At 33.2% G+C, this 20,565-nt stretch overlaps 1 protein-coding gene across 1 annotated transcript in view; it reads left to right on the forward strand.

Annotated features, from left to right (window-relative positions):
* Positions 1 to 5,709: 5,709 nt before the first annotated feature.
* Positions 5,710 to 20,565, forward strand: part of LOC145249716 (MAU2 chromatid cohesion factor homolog) — an 80,617-nt gene continuing 65,761 nt past the window's right edge. Inside the window, exons 1-2 of the mRNA XM_080111594.1 lie at positions 5,710 to 5,970; positions 6,259 to 6,276. Coding sequence (XP_079967720.1) covers positions 5,740 to 5,970; positions 6,259 to 6,276 — 249 coding nt within the window. The 5' untranslated portion in view covers positions 5,710 to 5,739. The remainder of the gene's footprint in view (positions 5,971 to 6,258; positions 6,277 to 20,565) is intronic.

The raw sequence follows: 20,565 nt of genomic DNA on the forward strand, positions 1-20,565 counted from the left end.
AGCTATGCTGTGAAGGGGAGATCAATTCAGGACAATCATACGCACGATCATAGAGGGGACAGAAGATGACGCTAAGACCACGCTGATCAGTTTGGATCAGTCCAAGGCTTTTGATAGGGTGGACCATCGGTTCCTGGGATCTGTGCTGGAGGCTGCTGGTTTTAATCCGGACTTCTGCAAGTGGATCTTTGTACTGTATGACAGGCCGATGGTAGCGGTGCAGATCAACGGTAAGCTGTTGGAGTCATTTGCCGTCTCCCGGTCGGTGTGACAGGGTTGTCCGCTGTCGCCTCTTTTGTACGTCCTGGTGTAGGAACCCCTCCTTCGCAAGTTAAGGGACTAGGCGACTACACCAGTCCTGCGCGGGATAGCTCTCCCTGGAGGCACACGAGCCAGGGTTTCCGTGTTTGCCGATGATGCCACCGTGTTCGTGTCTTGCCCCACGGACATTCAAGCGGTCACTGAGGCGCTCGCTCGATATGAAGAAGTTATGGAGGCCGTGGGTCTGCAGTTGGGTGCCTGGACCGGAGTAAATTCACTTCTGGGCATCTTCAGTTGGACTGATCCGGTCCGGATCCTCGGTGTGTGGTTCGGACCGAGTCTCCAGCTGAAGAAAAACTGGTCGGAAGTAGAGATCAAGGTCGAATCCTCTGTCAAGACTTGGATTCGAAGGAAATTGCCCTTGAAGGGTCGGGCAGAGGCATGTGCTACATACGTCTTTCCGCTCATCCTTTACCATCTGTCTGTACTTCCCCTCCCTGCAGAACAAAGAACCAGCTTACAGGAGCACCTCGACACACTCTTGTGGAACGAGGGTAGGTATTATGTTTGCAGAGAGGTTTGTGTTTGAAACCCGAGCGAAGGAGGCTTGGGACTGTCCGATCTCCTGTGTCACAAGCACGCAAAGAAGTTGGCCTTCCTGAGCCGTTCGTTGCACGTAGACGTTCCATGGGTCACTGTGGTTGGAAGCTCATTTTCCAATCTCCTATCCAACCCCTTGGTGGAAGCCCGGCAGAAACCGAGAGGGGAACAACTTTTCTATGCTGAATGTCGGTCCGCACTTAGAGCATTGCCGGGGACCAGTGTCCTCGAACAGTCTAGGAACAGGCTTTATCGGGAGCTAGTGGGACGCAGCACAAAGGAACCGCTAGCGGAATGGACGGGGATGTCATTAGAGGAGGTCCGCTCGCAGTGGAGTTGGGCGCCTGGACGGGACTTTCTTCCAAACTCGGAATTTTGCCTCACCTGGCGACTTGTCTAGAACGCACTGCCCCTCCTTGACGAACTCAACCTGTACAATGAAGAAACCCGGGTCTACTGCCTGCGCTGCAACGAGGACATGACAGAAACTGCCGGTCATGCCTTTTTCCGCTGCAGCAGGCTCAAGACCCTCCTAGAGTACGTCAACGAGGTAGTAGTTCACATCGATGCCAAGTGCTAGCTTGAACTCGACGAGTCATATTTTGTGGAGAACATTGATCCACCGCTGCCTAGGGAGAAAAGAATGGTTTTTCTAGCGATACTAGCAGTAGCAAGGATGGTCATATGGATCACATGCCTCAAGCGAATCCGCAAAGGGATATTGTCTACTTTAAACATCTGCTTAAAGTAAAGATCAGATGCGATTGGAGGAGGTTGCCTCGAGTGGCCTTTGACAAGAGGTGGGTGCATGACGCTAGCTTGTGCATCCGTCGAGGCGCCAAGTTTGAATTCTTGTTACCACCATAGGCATGGCACACACTAAACATCTGCTTAAAGTAAAGATCAGATGCGATTGGAGGAGGTTGCCTCGAGTGGCCTTTGACAAGAGGTGGGTGCATGACGCTAGCTTGTGCATCCGTTGAGGCGCCAAGTTTGAATTCTTGTTACCACCATAGGCATGGCACACACGGTACTGGGTCCTACGGACCCATCCCGCTAGGTTAGACAAATAAAAAGTAAAGAGACTCTTGACTGGTGGTAAAAATGAGATCCTGTCCCCCGATCATTTATTTTTTGGCACTAGAGAACCTTCTGAGGCTACCCTTCCATAACCCCCCATCTCTGCTTTTGTTTTGCTACTCCTGGTCAACTCCTCCTCGAAGGTCGCCATTTGTTGTTTTTGACAATATATTCGTTTCTCCCCCCTCACCCGATAAGAATCCACCCCAACCCCCACTAGGGATCTCCCCGCTTGTTTCCGTGCCCCGGAAAACAGTAGGTAATCTAACCATCTAGGATAGCTCAGGGAGGGACCCTACTAACAATGCATTAGGCAATTTTATTTTTTGTACATTTCTTTTAGACTCCCCACTCCCCAACACAAACTGTTTTCTCCCAAATTCAAGAACTTTTTATTTTCTGATGAATTGAACTTTTTTCACACACACACACACGCATTTTATTTAAAAAAAAAAAATTTGAACACACACACACACACACACACACATACACACACGCACACACACACATACACACACACACACACACACACAGAGAAATTGTAAATATATTCTTTTCTGCAAAACGCTGGGGTTTTTCATTAGTTAGTTTAGAGTCCACAAAGTGAATGAGGTATTGTGGTAAATGTTGCCAGTCAAGAGTAAAGTCGCCAAAGACTCCATTTTCACTTTAGTAACACAGACCCTGCAACACTCCCACATCCCACTTCTTGTATGGCCTTGTGCCTAAGTTTGTTTACAAATGTTAATTTTTTGCTTTTATTTTTGGAATTTCTCATTATTTAATTGTAAAATTTTTTCATTACGAAAATAAACTATATAAACAAGATCAAAGTGTAGTATCTGTTCTTCAGATGCTGCTGCACTTCTATTTCTTGTTCTCTTTCGGTGGTGGAGCAGTCCTTCACGACTGAGACAATTTTTATTTTTGTACCTCTGTCTAATTCTGTCCCGTGGGGAGGCATTGTAAATAGGTACAATAATATCAGAACATCTCCATTTACACTGAACATCTACAGAATGCCGAAATCAATAAATTATATATGAATGAGTCCCCGGTGGAATTTCCACAGGTCCCGCTAGTAATAATAATAATAATAATAATAATAATAATAATAATAATAATGATAATAATAGGTATTGAACATGTGAACTGACTATATGGCAATAATATCAAAACGTCTCCATTTACACTTAACATCTACAGAATGTCAACATCAATATATTACATATGAATGAGTCCCTTGTGGAATTTACACAGGTCCTGCTAGTATTCATTATCATGACAATTTAGTAGAGACCCTTGGTTTGCCTTACAATTTAATAGTAAAAGTTTCGAATTTGTTTAGTTGCAGTTGCACTGAAAAACGGGTGCTTGTTAAGATCGAGTCGATTTTTAAATATATAATTTTACGAACAAAAAAACAACAGTACTTACTTAACTATCACGTCGAAAATAGTAATATATCCCACAATTACGAAAATTCATATAGAGAACAGTAATTTTTGATTAAATTATTTGTAAAAACTGATTGAAGATGTATTTTTTGTCTGAGTTTTTTTTTTTTAATGTTTATAACTGTTAAATAAACTAGTGTTGTTCCGCACGTGTAAAAAGCGTTATATGACGTGTCGTGTTCCCATACTTACCTAAACAAAATAGACAAAACCCGTATATATGATAAACCCGGATATAAGAACATATCAGGTCTCTACCCCTCTCTTATATCCGGGTTACACTGGGTTTCTATTTTCGACATAACAAGTAAGTACTGTTGTTTTTGCTAAAAATTATATATTCAAAAAAAAAAAAAAAAAAAAAAAAGGAAAAAGTCGATCTGTCGACTTTTTCCTTTAACAAGCACCGAAAAATGTTGCACTTTTGCTCCGGCCAACGTTGGGTAGGCCTGCTAATAGTAACTAATGTGTTTTAATCACGTCCATGCAACGCACACACACACGCACAAGAAGTGGTTACACAAATTAGCCATCTCATTATAGCAACCTGTGGTTTTGTTATTAAATACGTTGAAAAATAATTTGTGGGGGAGAGCGTTTTTTATTTCAATATTTTAATTACTCTATAATTGTAAGTGTTTATATTTTAAATTAAAAAAAAAAATTATTTTCGCAAATGGTGACAAAGTTTTCGACATGTCTTTTTTCTTCTCGAGAAACGAACGACTATTTTGCCTTTCAGGTCAAGAAAGTCTACAAACAACACGTGGAGTTGTGAGAACGAAATGGAGTCGCAGTAGGAGGAGGGTGGAGGACGAGGACTAGGAGGAGGAGAAGAATGTCTGGCATGTTTTTAAAAAAAGAACCTTGTTATTAAACAAAGCTCCAACGTTTTTCTTTCCTTTTTTTTTTTTTTTTTTTAATATTTTTTATTAATGTAGTCATGATAATGTTTACAGAAAGGAATGCTTACAGATTAAACTAATAAATATTAAATATGTTTTTTTAAAGTAAAATAATAATAATAATAATAATAATAATAATAATAATAATAATAATAATAATAATAATAATAATTTAAATTAGGAATTTTACCAACATAATAAAGAGAACATTTGGTTAAATTCCTACTTTATATACGTAAATTTATTTAGAGTTTCAGCACATCCACATCTCCTGAAGGAATTATTTTTACTTATGTTTTAGTAAGTAAGTAAATAAATACTAAGTTACTCTGAAATGAAAACTATGCCCAAAAATATAGTCCCCATCTTTATAAACAAGTCGAGAAAGAAGGTAGCTATGAAAGATCGATAACTGAAGACTTTTACATTTTTTTAGTAAAGGGTAGGGAACGTTTTGATAAATTTTTACGACGTACCCCACCCCCACCCCAGTGTATTATAAACACCCCAACCTCCCATGTTAAAAACAGCTTTCGGAATAAACACTCCCCAACCTCGAAAACCGTTTTTAACATGGGGAGGTTGGGGAGGTATTCCGAAAGCCGTTCTTGACATGAGGTGGTTATGGGTGTTTATACTACGCTCTGGGGGCATGTCGTAAAAAAAATACCAACGTTTTAAATGGTAAACACAAAACTAAGCAGAACATATTTTACGATTTTTTTTCTATGGGTTGGTAAATATCCCCCACACCGACTCTAAAATGGAAAAATTTATTTACCCCCCCCCCAAGAAAGTTCCCACTTCTAAATTATGAACTTGTGTTATCGTTCTTCCTTAGTTATCCCTTTTCTAGACTTTCGGGTGGGTTTTTATTTCTGCGTTTCGCGTTTACGACGAAACTTAATATTACTTAATGGTTAATATTGTTATTATTTTATTTTTATTTATATATTATTTATTTATTGCTAAAAAAAAACATGTTGTTTGGGAAGTAATGCCTAAAAAGCTCGTTTACTCAAAATAATTTACCCACCAAAAATAGGATTTAAGCAAAGTTTTATTTTAATTTAGAAAAAAAAGATGCAATGTTATTTTAACAAATAAGACCCTTCGTGGGGTTTGAACCTACGATCCCAAATAAAACCTGCTGACCTAAATAAAGAAAATCATACAAGGAAGGATAAAAATTGTCACCAATTCGATTGATACATAAATAAATAAATAAATAAAAACTCAGTCGGCAGTAAATGGGACTTTTTTTCTTACTAAACTTTTTAAGCTTTTTAAATAATCTAGATTTCTACTTGATTCTTTTGCTTATTAAAATAAATAAATTTACAATATAATTATTGTTTAAAAACAAAGGCAAAAATATTTTTTGAGAGGAAAAAAAGGTGAAACTATTCCGCAGCAAGTATTCCTTAACGAGCAAAATGGCGTCCGTTGTCGATGCCGAGCCGTGGTACGTTTCACTTTTGGGCCTCGCCGAAACGTTTCGGACGTCCAACCCTCCCAACATCCGGCTGTGCATCCACTGTCTCCAGTCGATCTTCAATTTCCAACCGTCCCCCCGGATAGAGTCTCGGACTCATCTACAGTTGGGGAACATTCTGTTGGCCCATACAAAAAACCTCGATCTCGCTCGCTTCCATCTGGAAAAGGCGGTAGGTTCAACTCTCGACGACCACAAACTTTTTTTTTTTTTTTTTCACCCCCCTTTTTTTTCTTCGCTTCCCCTTTTTCTCTCTTCGCCAATGTTTTTCCTCTTTCGATCACGAAATTCCTCTCGTAAATTTCTCGGCATTTCGATAGTGAAAACGCGGATTAAATACCGATTAATTTATTTGTAAAATTTAAACTATTTTTGTTTTTTGCCACGTATATAAATAAAACAAAATACTGATTACTATTTTATTTTTGTTTTAGCGATTTGTTTTTCTTTTTATTTGCAGTGGGCCATTTCTTCAAACGTATCCTTTTATAATGTACACATTACGATATCAAGTTCATACTTTGATATACAAACTCATATATATATATATATATATATATATATATATATGAACCTACGCGAATTATTCAACGTTTCGACGGTGTTACTCGTCTTGTCAGAGGTTCAACAATTTTTTTTTTTTTTTTTACGAGAGAATTATCAAGACCCAAATACCACGGGTATACGGGTTAATAAATGTAAAGTGGGACAGTAGTAATCGTTAATTATGTAAGTTGGATACAACTTGATTATTTAAGGGAGCGGTTGAACAAGAACTTGTTTACATTAGACTTGAAGGCTACGATATTGTAGTTGACCGGGAAGCAGGACAATGGGATAGTGTTCCACACGCGGGCCGTTCTAGGAAAGAAGCTTTGTTCATGAAATATGTATTTAGATTTAGGCACAGATAGAGCGTGGTTGAAATTGTTGATAGTGGTTGTAGCTAGTAGAGTGTTTTTTTTTTGTGTGAAACTTTGACAAGGAGGGATCATAGATTGGACCTCATACGAGCATTTGCCATAAAAATAACGATAGAGCAGCAATTCTGACCCTTCTCTCCTGATGAGAAGCATTTAGCTTCGAAATGCCATTACCTAGGTTTCTTTTTCTTTTTTATTCCTCATCTTCTATTTAATATATTTAACTGATCTTCTGAATAGTGTTGTTGAGCCTGTTCCGTTTTGATAAATTTGGCTTTGTGTGTGTCTGTGTGACTGTTACTAGTACAATTTGCCAATCATGCTGAAATAATGTTTAGTATTTAGAAACCCATTCTTAACATGTAGAGACTTTAATTATTCTGTACTTTCAATTCACAGTTTAATAAACAAGATACTGTAAAAACTGAGGTACTTGTGCAGAATACGGAACGTGCTGTTTTTTGTTAAATAGAATGTTCAGTTTTTACGATATATTTTGTTTATTAAATTGTCAGGTTACAAAATATCCGCTCCTCCCCATGTTAATAGGTTTCTAAATAATGGTATCATTTCAGCACGGTTGGTAAAATGCATGACTACGAGTATTGAGTACCAACACATAATTTAACTTGAAAATCCGGGTTTGTATTACTGTACACATAGATTCGAAAAAGCTGTCAAAAAACAAATATATAACAAATAAATGTTATCAAAGGCAAGATAAGTTACTTTTCTACCAAACTGGATATATTTTTCATGTTTTTATTCAATGTAACATGTTTATTCAGCTCGAAAACCATACAGTGTTTACCGATGTATTCGAAAACTCAAGATGGCGTTTTATTCTCTCTTTAACACGGTAAGTGTGGGAAAAGATGTTATAAATAAAAAACCGGATAAAATACTGTTAAAAACTCGCTCAATATATGTTACCGTGACATAGGTTGACATATACTCGGCGGGTTTTTAATAGTATTTTGTATAGTTTTCTATTTATAACACCTTTTTCCATACTTACGGTGTTAAAGAGGGTGTGAGACGCCATCTTGAATTTTCGAATACATCGGTAAACACTGTATGTTTTTCGAGCTGAATAAATGTTACATTGAATAAAAACACAAAAAATATATCCAGTTTGGCAGAAAAATAACTTATCTTGCCTTTGATAACATTTATTTGTTATATATTTGCTTTTTGACAACTTTTTCGAATCTGTGTACAGTAATACAAACCCGGATTGTCTTCCCTTTTCACTAGTATAACTCTTCCGAAAATGAAAACAACAAAAAATATTTCTGTAGAGTTAAAAGTGAACTTGTGTCGAACGGTTAAAATTTATAAAATCAAAAAAGTTTGTTTTTTTACCGCAGCACTCGCAGCAGCATCACTATTCTATAATTGATTTGTTTTTTTTTTAGTTGAACAATAAGAATCGATCGATTTTTTTATCAACAACAGGGATATTTTTTGGTGGAAGGTACTGTGTTATGTATACATATATATATATTATCAGGCCACCTGACATTGCCCGGTCGTAAAATACGTTTAAATATGGTATTTGGATTAATGCAGATTTCGTATTTATTATTATATTATATTGGACCCAATATATAGTAATGATTAAAAAAAAAAAAAAATAACTAAATAAAAATAAAAAAAATGACTCGTGCGTGCGCCACCACCAAGAATCGAAACCAAAACGTTTAGCTTACGATTTACTCTTTCCTTTGACGTTAATGCCTGAGCTATGAAGACATCTTGGCAAGGCTAAAAATTAAAACCTGAATCAATAGCTATTACGTTACACATGCATATTCGTAATGCCGTCGTTCGACCGTCACCTGGCAAATTCGATTTTTTTAATTTTCACATTTTTGCACCGATTTTGCCCGGCTAAATAAAGTTTCGCATGGGTTCGAATACCCTATATATTAAGTTTCATGTCTGTAGACCAAAAACTAACAGGAGTTTGGTAGGCAAAGTTTTTTAAACAAATATACGCATACATAAATATATATAGAAAGAGGTTTGTGTTTACTATAACCTTTTTACGCAAATATTACGCAAGTATAAATCATGTAGAATATCTGCATGAATATAATTACACGTAACAGTTAACTAAAGTTGATCATCCCATGAGAAAACCGAAAAGACTAATGAGGAATTTATTAAAATGAATGTTTAAAAGAATATGCAAATTAGCCAGATCTTTTACAAATGAATGCAATTCCACGACCCATATATAAAAATAAGTTGTATTTTTTTTTCCTGGCCTCCGGGATATAACGTTATTTCAGCACGCTACCTTCTCTGCATAAGTACCTACATTTTTAATATTTATTTTTATAGTTCCTTTTTTGAGGGGCGAGGGTTGCTATAGAGTCGACGTATCGATTTTTTTTTTTAAATATGTCGTTTTAAGGAAAACTAATATTACTTACTTGTCATGTCGAAAATAGTAATATATCCAAAAAATTACAAAAATTCATTTCAACTGCTATTGTATTTTTAATAAAAAAAAATGTCTATCGCTATAGGCGAAAAATGTCGAAAGCCATTAAAATGTAATCTAAATTTTGCGTTCCGAGTTATGTACTCTGTGTGTGAACTCTTCACCTTCTTTTGAGAAAAATGCAATTTTACCCAGTTTTCCGTAAAAATTACTTTTAACTATAAATAACTTTCTCCGCGATGATTTTTCGTAATCTTTGGATATATCACTATTTTCTACATGACAAATACATAATATTGTTTTTGCTTAAAACGACATATTTTAAAAAATCGATCTGTCGACTCTCTATCTTAACAAGTACCTTTTTTTTTGTCTAGGATCAAAATTTCAGTACATGTGCAGTTTACGGATCGTGCTAAAATAGTAACTTTATTTAGAAAGCCATTTTTAACATGGGAGGGGGAGAGGATCTTAATTATTTTTTAAAACTATTCTGTACGTTCAACTAACAATTAAATAAAAAGATACTGATAAATTGAATTTAAATTAAATCTTATCTAAAAATTGCACGGTCTTTTAACTAGACAAACAGCAAAATTTCCAACAAAGTAGGGACCATTTTAAGTAGGATATGGACCCCTTAATTTGTAAGTGCCCCTTTTAAAAAATTTTTTTTTATACATATATATAACCGAATTCTAGTTAAGAGTGTACTAGACATTTTTAGCATTTCAGACAAAGTATGAATGACCATCTGACCATTGACCAACAACACCCAATTTCTCCACACTTTTGATGCCTAATTTATTTCAAATGTAATCTTTGTTTTGAGGTTTTCTACAAATAAGTAATTAATTCCCAAGTGTAGTATCTGTTCTGATACTACAATTCATCTTTTCTTGTCCTCGGTCAATTAAGAGGAAATCCTTATAAATTTAAATAATTTCAGTTTTTGTCCCAATCAAGAGTGCCCTTTTGGAAAGCTGGATTTTCCCCCGATTAAAAATCAAATTTGTGTTTAACTCTGCCCTCGTGGGGAGGAAAGTAAATGATGATATTATTCCACATTTTATTTAAAAATAATTTTTTTTTTTTTTTTTTTTTTTTTTTGTAATTTTTAAAAAATAAAAAAAGGTACTCATGCACTTACTGATCCGTACTGAAATAATAACGTTATTATTTAAAAAGCTTCCATGGGGAGGGTGTTTTGTACCTATTCTGTACAATGCCTTACAATTGAATAAAAAAATAAAAAACATATAAACCTTTAATTAAACTTGGAAATACGATTTAAAAAATAGCGCGGATCAGTAAGTGCATTTAGCACAAAAAAAAATGGGTACTTGTGTAATACGGACCATGCTGATATTTTTACGTCAATTAGAAACCCATTCTTAACATGGGAAAGGGGTAGCTTTTTAATGATTCTGTAACTTTCACTTAAAAATTTCGTCAACAAAAGATACCATAAAAACTGAATTAACCTGAAAATCCTATCTAACAAAACTATGACGGTTGGTAAACTGCGCAAGCATAACGAACAAAGTCAATTTGATGATTTGATTTCAGTTACGAAGTTTTTAAATCTTATTTCTGTTTTTATTTCTTGCAAAAAAAAAAATTACGATGTATATATATATATATATATATATATATATATATATATATATATATATATATATAATCACAAAGTATTCTGTATTTATGACGAACTGTGCTATTTTTAGTAATGATTTTTAAGTTAAATTCAAATTTTACGGTATCTTTAACTTGTTAGATGAAAGTACAGAATAGTTATAAAACGCCCTCCCCATAAGAATAGCTTTTCAAATCATAACGTTAATTTAGCACAGTCTGTATACTGCATAAGTACCAATTAGGTAGGACCAAAATACCGAGAAAAATCAAGTTGATGTTTGTTTTTGTTTATTTTGTTTTTTGTTTGTTTTCTTTAACTAATAAAAATCTATTAAAATCTAATATTTTTTAACAATACGCTCATAACAAATTGTAGAGCGTAATGTTAATAATAAAAAAAAAAATACATAGTTTTTAAATGAAATATTTAAATATGTGCAAAAAAAAAAAAAGTCTATTTTTTGCCCGGTCGAAACATATTTCCGGGTTGTGGGCCCAGAGCAAATGACATGTTTACATATATACATACTTGGCCTTTTGGTTAAGATCAAAGTGTAGTATCTTTCTTCAGATGCTGCTTGTTGCTGCACTTCCATTTCTTGTTCTCTTTCGATGAAGGAGCAGTCCTTCACGACTGAGACAATTTTTTTATTTTTGTACCTTTTCTCCACGTTTAAAAAACGACCCTGGTGTCTAACTGTCCCGTGGGGAGGCATTATAAATAGGTACATACATATATACATATATATATATATATATATATATATATAATATGACTTTAAAAAAAGAAGTTTTATTTTATTTCCATAAAATATTCGATTGATAGTTAATAGATAGCAAAAAAAAAAAAGAAAAAAAAAAACAATTTAATGTGTAGACAAGATGTTGTCTATTACTGTTTTAGAAAGATGATAAAATGTTTGGTTATATTTACAGTTACTGTTTCTATTTCACTTCCGGTTCCTCGTGTTTTTAATCGATTTTTTTTTTTTACAGTATTTTTTTGTTTATTAAATTGTTAGGTGAAAGTACAGAGTAGGTAAAGGAACTCCCCATGTTAAGAAGTGCTTTTCTGACGTTATTAAAAAAAAAAAAATAAAATAAAACATTCTTAACATGAGGGGAGCCCGGGAGGGGCAAGCGGAGATGAACTGAAAACCGTAATCGTAAAGATAACCAAACGTTTCTTGGGTCGCATTCAACCATACAACCAAACGAATAAAAGTCGTACAATCTAACGTGATCTAGTTCTGTTTACATTCGTTTGCTTGTTTACATAGTCGACAGATCGCTTTTTTTTTTTTTTTTTTTTTTTTAAGGTGTTGTGTTAAGCAAAAACAGCAGTACTTACTTGTCATGTCGAAAATAGTAATATATTTAAAAATTACCAAAATTCATTGAGTAGAAAATTATTTTCTCTAGATGTAAACACTTTGAAGATTGCGAATACAGGGAGTATACTTATCTCCCTTTTCGTCAATGTAAAGTCTGACGATTTGTTTTAGCCCATAACAATAGATTTTTTTTTTTTTACTAAAAACGCAATAGCCGTTGTTCTACTGGATGAACTTTCATAAATTTTGGATATATTATTATTTTCGACATGACAAGTAAGTAGTGGTTTGGCTTAAAACCACATATTAAAAAAAAATCTATCTTATCTTAACAAGCACCTTTTTTTTTTTTTTTTAATAGAATTTTATTTAAATTCATTGTAGTTTTCCCGTATTTTATTTTCGTTTCAATAATAAAAGCAATCCAACCGTATTCATCAAAGTTATGTATCGGCAAAAACCACGGACACTACATTTTTTTGTCGAACAGTTTTATAAATATTGCAAATAGAATTGCGTTTTTTTTTTTTTCTTTGTTAACTTGAACTTTTCAGCTGGCCTTTGGGTCGAGATCACAGTGTAGTATTGCTACACTTCACCTTTTCTGTCCTCGGTCAGTAGAGGAGATATCCTTCATGACTGAGACAATTCTTATTTTTGTTCCTATCCAGAGTGCCCCTTTTTGGAGAGCTGGATTTTCCCCACATTAAAAAACCGACCTTGTGTCTAACTTTGCCCTCGTGGGGAGGCAAGTAAATAGAAACATTAACTTAACCAAAGTAGTTATAGTTTTGTTCGGTTAATAAATGCCGTAATGATATAAACGGATATTTTGCAGTAACAACAAAGCGAAAAAATTGTAAAAAAAAACAAAAAAACAATAACTGTTACCAAAGGCAAGATTAGTTACTCTTATGCATATGTTTTTGTTGTTTTAACTTATTTTAAAGCGTTTATTGACTTCGAATCATAAGTAGTGCCGTGTATTAGATTAGAATAAGAAAAAATGTCTGACATGAGACTGTCATCTGAACAATCTTGACAATCGTTTAAAAATCGAAAAATAAACAAAATACCTGCAGAAACACGCCCAATAAGTTTCAGTGACATTTATTGGGTGAGTTTATACCAGTATTTTGTTTAATCTTTGATTTTTGAGCGATTATCGAGATTCCCCAGATAATGGCCTCATGTCAGACATATTTTTGTTCGAAGTAAATAAACGCTTTAAAATACGTTCAAACAACAAGAACATATCCATAGAGATAGAAGAATAACTAATCTTGCTTTTGGTAACATTTATTTGTTTGTTTTTAACCTTTTTTCGTTTTGTTGTCTACACTTCAAAATACCGAAATATGACCTAATTATTACGGTATTGTTTGGCTACTAAATTTATTAACTGAACCAAAATTATTACAAAACTCGTTGTAATGTGATGATGTTTCAAGTGCCAGCCATCTTAAAGCTGAAAACTTCAAGAGAAGCTCATTTTTTTTATATATATTTATAATATTATGGATGGATTGTTCTAATTCCTTTTTATCTGCCCCCCCCCCCCCTGCAGACCCTCCTTCCAGCATTCCGTAGTTAACGAGTTTCCATAGCAACCGTCGACATCCTCACTGTTTTTCCATCCACATAAAACAGTTCCTTTCATTCTTTCTCGATGCAACGATTGATTACCGATAAATAGCGTTCGTCTCCTTCTTTTCCTACAGGATATTATTAAATTTCTTATTACAATAATTGATCTTCCCCCCCCCCTCTCTCTCTCTCTCTCAATTTTACAATAGTGATGCGGTTGAAAAATACTGCTTGTGTTTGGGACACCCGCCCTAAAAACCTATTTACAAAAATAGCGATTCTCAAGAAATACTATTTTACTTTATTTTTGGAGAGCACATGAATTATAATGCTTGATTTTAGTATATAAACTGCTATTTCTTATCTACCCCTCCTCCTATATTTAAAAAACAAAAAAAAAAAACAGAAAATAAAGAAAAATCTTTATGATGTATGTACCTGTGACGAAATGAAAGTATCATATTTCAAAAATCACGTAAATTGATCAAGTAATTTTATTTAGATCCTCACGGGATCTGTATCATTTTGAAGCTCAACTCTTCGGACGATACATATTAAAAAAATTGACTAAAAACATTAATTCTTTCACCCTCAAATGGGTGACATAAGGTCAGAAAACGTAGGATTTATTATTAAGTCAGTGCCCTAGAAGAAGAGTACTCTAGCTTGCAAAAATTACCTGGGTAGGTCAGTTAATATTCCCTGGTAGGGATGTCTCGGACAATTAGCAATAAACTAACCCTTTCTAGAACTGTACAGGACCAGGACTGTACACCTCAGCCAACATGGAACAAGTCATCTCGACAATAGCCTACACTCTGGTGGCTTTGGGACCGAAGGAGGGGGGGTCGCTTTTTTGCCAAGATTTTCGATTGACTTGCTTTAAATCTTCGCCACTTTCAGTTTGGCGATGGATGCAACAGCAAAGACATTAAATTTTTTTTTTTTTTTTTTCACATTCTTTTCCTCCTTCATGGTACGGGTTCAAGCCTGCCTGCCTACTACCCCCTTTTTTTTTTCCCAACAAACATCTCCAAACCTCCGGGCAACGCCGGGCACCCAGGCTAGTTACTACATAAATCTCACAAGTTTGGAGTTATCTAGCTTAGTTTTTGAGATTTTTTTTCCAAAATGACTGACGAAACACTCACTTCTTGGATGCTCATTAAATTTTTTTTTTATTTAAAATTCTTTTATTTTATTTTAAAATAAAACTATTTGATTTATGTGATTTTTTTTTATGGAATATATTTTCATTTTATTATCGATACATGCATCATACAGATTTAGGGGGAGTTGTTTGTTTTGTTTTTTGTTTGTTTTTAATATAGGGGAAGAACCAAATTTTTTAATTCTACCTATAAATTACCTTCAATATGCCATCAAAATTACTTTTGAATTGCAAAAAATGCAAAGTAAGCACTATCCCTTCCATTATAAAACAATCCTAAAAAAGGGCCTTACGAAACTATTAAAGAAGTTTTTAAAAATGTGTAAAATAATTTTCATAAAAACATTACTGTTTGATAGACTGTGAGAGGCCATTTTTTAACATGGCTGCTTATGAATTTATTTATTTTTATTTTTATTTTTTATTTTTTTTGTAGCAAGTCCAGTAAAAAAAAAAAAAAAATTGGCTTTAAAGTTCATTAAAATTTTATTTCTGGACTAAAAATGCACTTATTGATCAGTTTTATCTGAAAGATGTTAGAAATAGTTTTATTTTGATAAGGTTTTCTATAAAGAAAAAAACAAAAAAAATTGCTATGTTGAAAAATTGTCTCTCGTAGTCAAACATTTCTAGTAATGTTTTTTTGTTGTTTTAATTATATTATGTAATGTTCCTATGTATTTGCTTCCTCCATGAGGGCAGAGTTAGACACAAGGTCAGTTTTTAATATAGGGAAAATCCAGCTCCCCAAAAAGGGACACTCAGGATAGGAACAAAAATAATTATCTCGGTCATGAAGGATTTCTCCTCCATTGACCGAGAACAGAAAAGGAAGTATAACATCAGAACAGATACTAAACTGTGATCTTGGCCCGAAGGTCAAGAATAAGATGTTTTAAAATTGAGCCAAGTAGCATTTTTTTAAGGATTCCCTTTAAATCATGTTTCAGAATTTTTTGGATTAAGATTTATAGTTTGTGTTTGGATTATTCACACTAGAGTTCTTATCATAGAGATTATTTTCACAGCGTTTTGGTCAATATGACCTCCAACCTTCTTCAGGTTCAGCCAAAAGTTTTCCTTCGGTCCCAAAGCCACCAGAGCGTAGGCTATTGTCGAGATGACTTGTTCCATGTTGGCTGAGGTGTACAGTCCTAGAAAGGGTTAGTTTATTGCTAATTGTCCGAGACATCCCTACCAGGGAATATTAACTGACCTACCCAGGTAATTTTTGCAAGCTAGAGTACTCTTCTTCTAGGGCACTGGCTTAATAATAAATCCTACATTTTCTGACCTTATGTCACATCTTATTATGGGAGGAAGATAAATAACCTCTTCAGGTATGTCTTGTTGAACTGGGGAATCTGTCATTTCAAACGAAACTCTCTATTTAATACACAAGATTAGTTCTATCAGCCATTTAGTACAGTGAGAATGAAACTTTCAACCTGTTGAAGAGTGTAATTTAGAATTGATTGTATTTAGCACTTTTATCCGTTGCACCACAAAGTCCTTGTTAAGTTTTTAGCAATCACGTAAACTGTTCTTAACATTGTAAATTCAAAAATGATTTTAGAAAGGTTTAAACTGTCCATTTAAAAGAAATTTCTTGCTAGAGATAAAATTTAAGTACAAAAACGAAATATTGCAGTTGTGTTGCTTAATAAGATAAAAGCAGTTTTTTTTTTAGATGGACAAGATTTTAAGAAAATAATTATGATTTTTTGAATTTTGCATGGCCGCAGAAATCATTGTGGCAGCCATTTTTAGAATGGATTAAAATGACAGTATTTAATAATTTGGTACTTATGTAGTATAAGGACCGTCGGAATCATCTAGACAGTTTATGAAAACCGTCAAGTATCGAACCGCTGAGTGTCTTAACCCTAATTAGCATTACAAGTTGGTTTTTCTGTTTAGATAATTGTTATTTTATCAACTTGCATGGAAAGAGCTATGTAAAAGATGCTTAAAACCGTTTGAATTATGCAAATACCATCAGTAGTTCAAAAGTTATGAGAATTTTAAGTGCCGAAATTTAGGCTTTTCTGTGGACATTTTTCTTTAGAAAAAAGTGGGCTAACTTATGGACATTTCAAGAAATTCGATAATTTCGCCACCATTTATTTATTTTTCAAGCTATTCTCCTGAAAATTGGCAGTCTTATGTAAAATTGTGTGCTCTTTCTGATTATGCAGTCAAATCTGATGTATCTCTTAGCCATGAATTATAAATTCAGATGTACAAATTTTAATTTTTTTTAAACTGGCGCATGGTATCATACAGTGGGTGTCTATTTATGAAAAAAACTAAGTATTATAGTGGTATTTAAATATAGCTTTATTGAGAATAGGCATTTCCCTGCCTCCTCACCAAAGTAGAGCTTAATCGGGTGTAGCCATTGAATGCCTAAAGAGCATTCATGGCCGTTATTTACTACTCCCCTCAAAGAAAAAAAAAATGATTAGATATGAATTAATCTCAGAAATAAATCAAAGAAAATTTTTCGTATGGATTTTGGATTTCTTTAAAAGATAAAAATTCCCATAGTTGACCAGAACTTATGCATTTTGGGACCAGTCCAATTTTCAGTTTTGTAAATCCTTTCTATCTGGCCCAAAATATACCCCTATTTTCTGAGAGGCAATCATAAATCGTACTCTACATGAATCCTCGATGTAACTTTCACAGTACCAGGATACTAGGAATCTTGATAAGCAACAATTATATATTCATTAGTTGATGGTAATTTTTGTCATTTCTATTCTGTTGTTTTACTGAAAATTCAATTATGTAAACAAAGAAATAAAACAGTAATTTTTTTATCTTGTTTCCACCTTAAAATTTAAAATGATTACTTCCATAGATTTTAGGGTATGCTGAAAACGAATATCGCATTTTAATTTTCTGCAAATAAGTAGTTTTTCGGATATTAACCAATGTCATTTCTTATGTTATCGCTGGTGGCCATCTTAGTATGCGCAAACATGCAAATGCAACGTCGAAACTATGCACAAATGCGCATACCAATATGGCCATCAGCAATAACATAAGAAATGACATTGTTTAATATCCGGAAAACTAGTTATTTGCAGAAAATTTAAATGCAGTATTCGTTTTCAGCGTACTCCGAAACCTTTTCAGGTAGTCATTTTAAAGAAAAATGTTAAGGTGGAAACAAGGTAAAAATTTACAAAAGGCATCACAATAAAATTCTTTATCGAACTGCCTATAATTATTATTATTAATTAGATATCCTGAGTTAAAAAAAACAAAAAACAACGGGTTTGTTTTACAGATTTGAAAAAATGGTCTTGACAATGAGTTAAAAATAAATTCAAGTTTCACAATATCTTTTTTATTTAATTATTAGGTGAAAGTACAGAATAGTTAACAAAAAACACCTTTCCTTCTCCATGTTAAAAATGGGTTTCTAAATAATATTATTTCAGCATGATAGCATAAGTGCACAAGTACTTTTTATTTGTTATGTGTTTGAATTTTTTTTTTTTTTTACCACTAAAAAAACACAATTCTACCTTAAGTACAAATAAAAAGTTAAATGCATGTACTTAGTACATTTTTTTTTTTTTTTTTTTTTTTTTTTTTTTTAACGCTTTTAGTGCATGTGTACTAAAAGCGTTAAAAACAACAAAATAGTATTGTTTGGAATTCAAATTTGAAAAACTTGAAAATAATTTAAATTGACAAACTCAGAATAAAAAATGACTAGTTTAGTAAGACAGTTTTCTATTTTTAAGAATACTTTACATGACGCACTTAGCGACCGTTTTTCTGTAAGCGGATTTGATTTCTATAAAAGATAAAATTTTAAAGAAAATTCCGCGCAATTAATAATTATCAAATATTTACACATTATACATGAAAATGATTCTGTAACTATTATCTGTACGAAAATGGATAAGATATGCAGATTTATCTTATCAATTTTGATATATTCTTGTCAACTTTGCTCGGTCGTAACTTTGCTTCCTGTGGTCGTAAAAATAAAAATCAAACACCAGTAGAGATGGACTTCTTTGTATAGCCTGTAAAATTTCAGCCATATCCAATCAAATTTAACCCTGCGCATATGTCTCCAAACGTAACGGATAAAATGAAAACATTGAAAAAAGTGTTTCCCTTTTTGTTGTTGTCGTTTTTAACTTGGAGCATAAAAACATTGAACGCATAAAAGAAAAATAAATTAACATCATTGGAATGCTTATTTTATTCTCTTTCCATCAATATAATTCTTTTAAAAATTGACCCATAAATAAAAAAGGTATGACTTGTTGAAGCACATTAGGTATGTAATATTGCCGGTGTCCATGAAAATACAGCATACGCTTGTAATGCTACCCTAATACAAAAAATCAGAAAGAAAACTTGTTTGCTGTCATTGGTTTGTGTGAAAATATGCTTATTCAATTATATTTCACCTTTTATTTGTATCAATCCTTTAATTTATGAAGCTCGATGCAACTACAGAGCATACAACAAATAATTGACAAAAGTCTGTATTCCAAATTTCAAGATGTTGACTATCTTACTGTTTATTCCTTTAAGTCAGCTGACATGCACAATTCTTGACGGCACCTGTTTCGTAGCGCAAAATCATACATGTAACTATGTCAATCATTGAATTTGTGTCAACGTGAATTGTGTCATATATATATATATATATATATATATATATATGCAAAATTAAAAATTTAACAGTTTTAAAGACCAAATATATTTATGTGTAAATATGTTTAATAATATTTCACAAATAACAAATAAGCACAAACAAAAGTCTGTATTCCAAATTTCAAGATGTTGACCATCTTACTGTTTATTCCTTTAAGTCAGCTGACATGCACAATTCTTGACGGCACCTGTTTTTTAGCGCAAAATTATTAATGTAGTTATTACGTCAGTTATTTAATTTGCCCTGAACTCCTCAGAAGAAAGGGCGCCTATTGTTTTTAAAAGAAAATAAAGGCATACGCGCATGATTACAAAATTCGAAAATTGGAAGAGATGTTACAATTACTTTTTTTGTCATTTTATTTATGCCATCTTTATATATGAAAGTAAATATCTTGATTTTATTTATGCCATCTTTTATATATGAAAGTAAATATCTTGATTTGAAAAATAAATAAAAAATTAAGCACTTGTGTTTCCTATCAGGTGTTTGTTGTTCAGAAATATTCATGAAACTTACCTTACAAGGTTTTTTTTTTTTTTCTTGATTTGAATTTTAATTTTCTAAAAATTTTGTCAAAATTTTCCAATAAATTATTCAAGAATATTTTCATTTTTTTTTTAACAATTTTTCATTGAAATTGTTTTCATCTTTCAATGAATGTTTCATTCAATTAGCTTCTTATTGACAGAAATAATAGTTTAATTAAAAACAAATGGTCAGAGAAACTCGCAAAATTTTCATTTGGCACCTTCCGTCGTTTTCCGTAAACTTCTCCGATGAATCGAACAATAGTGCAGTATTTATACTGCCTAAGTGTTACATCATAAAGGACTGTCCCCTTTTCATGTAAGTAAAAAAAATAGGGAATTAGTTAAATGTAAATATGAAATAGGATAGTCAAGGATTCGAACTTGTGAAGCTAGATTTGGAATTAAGAATTCCAATCATAAGTTAAAATAAATACAG

Source organism: Euprymna scolopes, chromosome 28 (genome assembly GCF_053919585.1).
Source record: "Euprymna scolopes isolate OS-2025 chromosome 28, ASM5391958v1, whole genome shotgun sequence".
NCBI classification, from domain to species: Eukaryota; Metazoa; Mollusca; class Cephalopoda; order Sepiida; family Sepiolidae; genus Euprymna; species Euprymna scolopes.